General features: G+C 32.3%; 1 protein-coding gene across 1 annotated transcript; it reads right to left on the bottom strand.

The window, feature by feature from the left end:
• Positions 1-7031: 7031 nt before the first annotated feature.
• On the bottom strand, positions 7032-7766 carry LOC122313647 (uncharacterized mitochondrial protein AtMg00310-like). The gene has a single exon (XM_043128821.1). The coding sequence runs from the start codon at positions 7764-7766 to the stop codon at positions 7032-7034; it is 735 nt and encodes a 244-aa protein (XP_042984755.1).
• Positions 7767-8244: the final 478 nt, after the last annotated feature.

Below are 8244 nucleotides of genomic sequence, written 5' to 3'. Positions count from 1 at the left end.
GTGATGAAGGCCTTATATAGCGGTTTACAGCGGAGAAATAATATTTATAATTTTAAAATATGTAGTACTCATACACCTTCTTTTAAAAAAAAAAAATAGATATATATATCTGGAATCTACGTATAAAAAAATATATATTTTTAATGGTAGATAATATTTTTTTAAGATGAATATGCGAAACTTGCACGTTGTTATAAGAATATATCTAACTTAATTTAATTAGGGCAGGATTAGATATAACCTAATTCACTTGCTCATCTGGTTGATTTGTATTTGCGGCATGGAAATTTTACCACCAATATAATATTTTCAATCACATATCATGTAGTGTAGAGCATGTCCAGTAAAATATATATTTACGTGATATAATTTATATAAATATAATATTTTCAAATAACTGATGATGAATGGATCAAATCATGATGTAAAATCCAATTTACTGCCATAATATCTATACTTTTAATAATAATGCTTATTTTTCTGTTTATTCAAAAATACAAATGAGGATTGCGATTACTTAATTGGTTTTAGGATTGGAGAATTACTGCTTTGACACCTAGTAATATATTTATTACGACATGATTATCACTCAACAAATGAAGATATATAAATAAATAAAATTAAAATATTATCCAGCTCTCTGCATGAAAGAATCTTTTCCATTATTTCAGAATACAAGTCAAGCCACACAAATCTAATCTTTTTTTTAATTAATTAATTAATTTATTTTTCATTTTTGAAAGGGACAGAAATGGTTTCCCACATAGGTTCCTATTCACTGCCAACGTACGTACATACTACCACGTAACGGAAGGTGGATATAGTTTCTAATATTCTCATTTCAACTTATCATTAATATTAAATAAAATATAATAAATAATTTAATTTTTTTAAATTTTAATATAAAATTAATATTAAAAAATTATATTATAATAATATTTTATTTATTATTATTTAAAATATCTCATCTTATCTCATCTTATCTATATAACTAAACGGGACCTAAAACAACACTTAAATCTTATTATTAATGTTAAGTTCGAACTAACTATATTTTATATAATATACAATTAATATGTTCAAACGTAAAGTACTACAAATGAAGATATATATATGAACAAAATTAAAATATTAGGCTTTCCTACTCGAGTCTTTCCCATTAATTCATAAGAAATACTTTTTACAGTCGACAAATGTAGTCGGCATGCAGTCGTGGAAAAAAAAGTCAAGCGCTAGCAACACAAATCTAATCTTTTTTTTTTTTTTTTTTTTTTTTAATCCAAGTTTTGAAAGGAACAGAAATGGCCCCCACACTTCCTATAACTGCCAACGTATAAGTACCACGTGACCCTACCAATTGCAGATAATTGATGAATGATCGATGAATCTGAATGTGATATATATGTCATGTGTGTGTATATATCATGTGTGAATTAAGGACATGAATTATCTACAAGTTTTCTGGCTGACCATGCATGCACTTCGAAGAAAAAGGCATTGCATTAATTAGTTTTGCTTCATATTTCAAATACAGATATCAGTTGCTATAGGATCAATGAAAAAGGCTGATATCCATCACTCTCAACTTTTATTGTATTTGCAGGTCCCTTGTGAGTAGTAGGTCGCATGCATTTATTAATGATGACAAATTATAACTATCAGTACTTTGTACGTACCTTGAGTATGCATTTATCATCAATATCCTTAAGGAACCTTCAAGCAAGATCTCATTATTCATTTGTAATATTCTAGATTTGGTCCCCAAGCTGTGTTTGGATTTAAAATATAAATTAAATAATTATATCTTAACCTTCAGTTTGTACGTACCTAATTGAGTATGCATTTATCATCAACATCCTTAAGCAACCTGCAAGCAAGTTCTCATCATTAATTTGTAATATTCTAGGTTTGGATTTAAAATATAAATTAAATAATTAAATTTTATCAACTTAATTTTGTAATATACTTTTGTGAACCTAGCTAGCACTTTTCTTCTATAATAAAATATCCCACTCCATTGGGTAATGCTGCTGACTGATGCTTGTTGCCCCTGTTTTACAGGATTTGAATGTCTACAGCATCCTGCTTCATGACACACAACTGTTGATGTCCCGTGAGGCAGAAAACAAAATTGCTAAGAGGATGCACATTCCAATTAACCGTTAAAACACTCCACTTTACGAGCTACATTCCAGTTTCAGATGAGAATGGTAATTACTCTCTCTTCCATAGAAGAAATGGAACTCAGAACATATTTATGCGTTGCTTCTGTCAAAATATGTTAGAGACACATTCTATGCTTGCAGGAATGTAAAAGTCGTCAAATGGGGTAATCTGAATTTGATGGAAAATGTAGAAATTTACAAACTTAGAAGATGCAAGTAATTGGCTGACACACTTCATTTTTTTTTTTTTTTAAATGTATATCTATATATCTGGAATCTACATGTAAAAAAAAATCATATTTTTACTAGTAAACAATACTTTTTTTAAAATAAGTGAACAAAACTTACACACCTTAAAACTATATCTAATTTTACTTATAGTAATTAGGACATGATAAAAAAATATCCTAATTATTCACTAGCTCATCTTGTTGACTTGTATTAATTGTGGTATCGATTTTTGTCACGAATATTTTTAATCAGATATGTAGAGCACGTTAATTAAAGTATATATATGATATAATTTATATAAACATAATATTTTCAAATAACTCATGAATGGATCAAATTACGATGTAAAATACAATTTATTGCCATAATATCTATATTTTTAATAATAAAGCTTATTTTTCTGTTTATGCAAAGATACAAACGAGGGTAGCCATTAATACTTTGTTTTAGGATTGGAGAATTGCTGGTTTGACACCTAGTAATTAATATCTTTATTACGCGGACACTCTCACCCCAACAAATCATGAAGATATATAAGTAAAATTAGAATATAGTCCTCTCTATCTGCATGAAAGAATCTTTCCCATTAATTCAGAACATAAGTGAAGCTACACAAATCTATCCCATTAATTCAGAATGCTACTTTTAAAAGGGACATATCAAATGAGTTCCCCACACAGCTTCCTAATCACTGCCAACGTACTACCACGTGACGAAAGCTGGATATCGTCACTACTAAAACAACACTTGAATCTTTTCCATTAATTCATAAATATTCAAGTCAAGCGTTAGCCACACAAATCTACTCTTTTTTTTTTTTTTTAAATCCAAGTTTTGAAAGGGACAGAAATGGTTCCCACGCTTCCTATCACTGCCAACGTATAAGTACCACGTGACCCTAGCTACCGATTGCAGATTATTGATGAATGGTCGATAAATCTGAATGCGAAATATATGCCATGAATAATCAGTAATCTACCAATTTTATCAAAGAAAAAGGCATTAATTGCATTAATTAGTTTTGTTTTCAATTTCAAATAGAGATATCCATCACTGCCAACTTTTATTGTATGCATTTATTAATGATGTGAGTAGTAGCTAGCATGCATTTATTAATTATGGCAATTTATAATTATCAGTTCGTACGTACCTTGAGTATGCATTTATCATCCATTATTGCCTTATAATCTGTCTAAAATCACACAAAATAATATGTATATAGTTTAACAAATTATCCATATTTATTAAGGTCTTTTTTATTAAATTTGTACGAGATTATAACACTAAACACTTTCTCTCTCATGTCTTCTCTTTCTCTGATCTTTGCCTACCATTAATTTGCATAACTGAACTCTCCTTTTATAGAGGAGGGCATCTATAATTTCTGATTAAAAGAAATTCGGTGTAGTGATTTATGGCCATAAATTATTGCAGAAGATTTGGGTTATGCCTAATACAACAAATGACAAAACAGTGGTGCTGATCAAGTGAATTGGTTTCACACTTAGGATAGTTTTCAACAATCATCCCTCTACCCAAGTGTGTCATATTAGGTTGTTTACAAACTGATTCATTTTTCAAATGAATGCATCTTATTCTTTGACATGAGAGACTTTCACTATCGAATGCGCTCTAATGCACCCAAGGGTGCTCTGCAGTGTACAATATTGATCAAGTCCAAACAATGTTGAAACATGATCCCTATGATGACTTTCGTCAATATATCTATTAGATTATCTTTAATGCCAATCTTCTGAACTTTGATGTTCTCTTCTTCTAATATTTCACGTACAAAGTGAAATCAAACATCTATGTGTTTTGTTCGAGAGTGATATACTTAATTTTTGTACAAATGAATTGCACTTTGACTTTCACAGTAAACGGTAACCTCTTTTTGCTTAAAACCCAAATCTGTTACAAATCCCTGTAACCAAATGGCTTCTTTCACGATTTCTATTATAGCCATGTATTCAGCCTCAGTAAATGATAGTGCAATTATCGACTGCAAAGTTAATTGCTAACTAACTGGTCCTCCAGCCATAGTGAACGAACACATATCTAGTTGTCGATTGCCGTTTGTCAAGATTACCTGTATAGTCTGAGTCAACATATCCAGTTACTAGATTATCTTCATTCTTCTCGAATTTCAAACTAATATTGATCTACAGTCTCTAAAATATACCGTATAATCTACTTAGCCTCATATCAATGAGCCTTTCCAGAATTATGCATATAGCGACTAACTAAGCTAATGGCCTGGAAGATATCAGGTCAATCGTGTACACACCATGGCATATATTAAACTTTCAACAATACTTGCATATGAGATAATCTTTATGTAATCTCGCTCTTCATCATTTTTAAGAGACTGCAATGTACTTATGGAATCATAGGAATACTCACTGGCTTCGTCTTCGAGTCAATATTGAAGCGTTGCAGTATTTTCTTTAGATATTACTTCTGAGTAAAGTGTACTACTGTACCTTTCAATTTATCTCTGCTGATCTCCATCACTAAAATTCTCGGTGCTTATCTCATATTTTTCATTTTAAACTCATAACTTAACTGATATAATATAAATATAATATGATATAATTTATATATATGATATAATTTATATAAATATAATATTTTCAAATAACTCATGAATGAATCAAATTACGATGTAAAATCGAATTTATTGCCATAATATCTATATTTTTAATAATAATGCTTATTTTTCTGTTTATCAAAAGGTACAAATGAGGGTAGCCATTAAGACTGTCTTAAGATTGGAGAATTGCTGGTTTGACACCTAGTAATTAATATCTTTATTACGCGGACACTCTCGCCCCAACAAATCATGAAGATATATAAATAAAATTAGAATATAGTTCTTTCTATCTCCATGAAAGAATTTTTTCCATTAATTCAAAATATAAATGAGAAAAAATATAGTTATAAGTATAATTATATATTAATTTATATATTAATATAATGTGATTGATAAAAAATGAATTTAATTAAAAATAATATTAATTTAAATTTTAAATATAAATAAATTAATATTATTATATAAATTAATGTGTGACTGTATTTATATACAGTAAAATTTTATAAGTGAAGCTAAACAAATCTAATCCTCTTTTTTTGCTACTTTTAAAAGGACAGAAATGGGTGCCCCACACAGCTTCCTATTCACTGCCAACGTACTACCACGTGACGAAAGCTGGATGTCGTCACTACTAAAAAAACACTTGAATCTTTCCCATTTATTCATAAATATTCAAGTCTAGCGTTAGCCACATAAATCTACTCTTTTTTTTTTTTAATCCAAGTTTTGAAAGGGACAGAAATGGGCCCCACGCTTCCTATCACTGCCAACGTATAAATACCACGTGACCCTACCAATTGCAGATAATTGATGAATGGTCGATGAATCTCATCAATGCGATATATATGTCATGAATAATCAGTAATCTACCAATTTAACAAAGAAAAAAGCATTAATTGCATTAATTAGTTTTGTTTTCAATTTCAAATACAAATAGCCATCACTGCCAACTTTTATTGTATGCATTTATTAATGATGTGAGTAGTAGTTAGCATGCATTTATTAATAATGGCAAATTATAACTATCAGTTTGTACGTACCTTTTTTTTAAAAAAAAAAAAAAAAAAAACTTCATATTCATTCATTGATAACCTCTTCATTACATTACTTTTCCTATTCTATACAATCCGAAATGCAAGCTAGAACGTCTTCCACCCATATTAATTCTGTATCCAATTGAAGTGCTTTCTTAGCTAACCTGTGTGCTACTCTATTTGATTCTCTGTGTACAAACTGCACCTTCCATCCTTGCTGTACCTGGAGCATCTTTTTAACATCCTGGATCACACTGCCATATAAAGGATAATCAGATCTCTCTTCATTGACTGCCTTAACAATTATCTGAACATCTCCCTCAAAAATGACCCTGCCAAAGCCGAGATCACTGCATAACTCCATAGCTCTCCACAAAGCTAAGCATTCTGCAGTTACTGGACTTAGAATGTTAGTTTTCTGGCCACAGCATATGGTTAGAGCTTCCCCCTTCTCATCCCTTATGGCAATCCCAAACCCACCTCTTTTCTGATTTTTATCATATCCTGCATCCCAGTTTGCCTTCACATTACCACTTCCAGGTTTTATCCATTTTTGTTGCCTCATGCTTTCCCTTTCTTGATTATTCTGCTTTACCAAATTTAGAGGCATCTGAAATTGTCTAAGCTGTTCCCCTGCTTCAGTTCTGAGTTGACTTGGTGAGATAAAGTTATTTTCAAAGACCAGCTGGTTCCTTCTGTACCATATGCTTCTCATTATCATTGCCACCTCCTCCATTTCCTCCTTAGAAAGAGCCAGTGACAAATTTCCAATCAACTCCATGAAGCTAGATTCAGATGTTCTCCATTTCTGCACTTTTGAGCCTGATTCTGCCCATACATCAGTAGATGCAGCACATTGCCACAATACATGGATAACCGACTCCTGTTGAACCTTGCAAACTGGACACAGATCACATTCCACTATTTTTTTGGTTCTCAGGTTGTTTCTTGTAGCTATAAAGTTATTCCCTGCTCTCCATAGGAAGATCTTCATTTTCTCTGGAATGTTTAGTTCCCAAATCTGCCCCACCTCTTATCAGAGGAAAACTCAGCAGAAGTCTCCCCTTTACTCCTCCTCCTCCTATCCATCTCCATAAAATAAGCACTCCTAACTGAAAATATGCCCTTGTTGGAAGGACCCCAAACCATCTTATCTTCACTCCCCATTTTACTTAGTGGTATACTAAGAATTTGTTCCACCTCACTCTCTACAAAAATTCCTCGGATTAAATTCTCATTCCATATCTTCCCTTCTTTCACAATAAGCTCTTCCACCCTTGCTTCCTTGTGCAATCTCATTACTGGTGACTGAACTCGAAAGCTAGTTGGTACATTGAGCCATTTATCCTTCCAAATCTTGATTTTCTCCCCATTTCCTACTCTCCACCTCAGTCCTTCTTTAATAAGCTCAGAGGCCTTCCATATGCTTCTCCAGATATATGAAGGACTGCTGCCCAGTTTGGCTTCCAAGAAGGAGGAACCTTTAAAATATTTCTGCTTATAGATCTGAGACACTAAGCTTTTGGGGTTTGAAAGGATTCTCCATCCTTGCTTGGCAAGCAAAGCCAAGTTAAAACACTCTGTGTTTCTGAAGCCCATACCTCCATCTTTTTTCTGCTGCCCCAATCTATCCCAGCTGCCCCAATGCATCCCTTTCCCATTATTCTGATTGCCCCACCAGAATTTAGCTAAAAGCCCATTCAATTCATTGCAGAGTCTTTTTGGGAATAAGAATACACTCATAGTATAAGTTGGGACTGCTTGTAATACAGCCTTGATGAGAATCTCTTTCCCTGCTGTAGAGAGGAAAGAATTTTTTCAGTTTGTCACCTTTCTCCATACTCTCTCCTTTATGCCCCTAAACGTGTAGTATTTGGATCTGCCTACAACTGAAGGCAGTCCCAAATATTTCTCATAAGATCCCACCATCACAGAACCTCTAGCATTTCTTATAAGAGTTTGATCACTCAGTTTAGTGTTGGAGCTAAAAAAGAGTGCTGATTTTTCCTTGTTAAGAACCTGACCAGAAGCTTTTTCATAGGTTTGTAACAGAGCTTGTATTCTCTTCCATTCATCTACAGTTGCCTTGCCAAAAAGCACACAATCATCAGCAAACAAGAGATGATTGATTCTACATCCTCCTCTGGCCACATTAATACCCCTTATTACCCCACGCACCTCAGAATAATTCAAGAGAGTTGAAAGACCTTTAGCACATAGT

Source organism: Carya illinoinensis, chromosome 6 (genome assembly GCF_018687715.1).
Source record: "Carya illinoinensis cultivar Pawnee chromosome 6, C.illinoinensisPawnee_v1, whole genome shotgun sequence".
Classification (NCBI taxonomy): Eukaryota; Viridiplantae; Streptophyta; class Magnoliopsida; order Fagales; family Juglandaceae; genus Carya; species Carya illinoinensis.
This window is presented reverse-complemented; position numbering and strand designations above follow the sequence as displayed.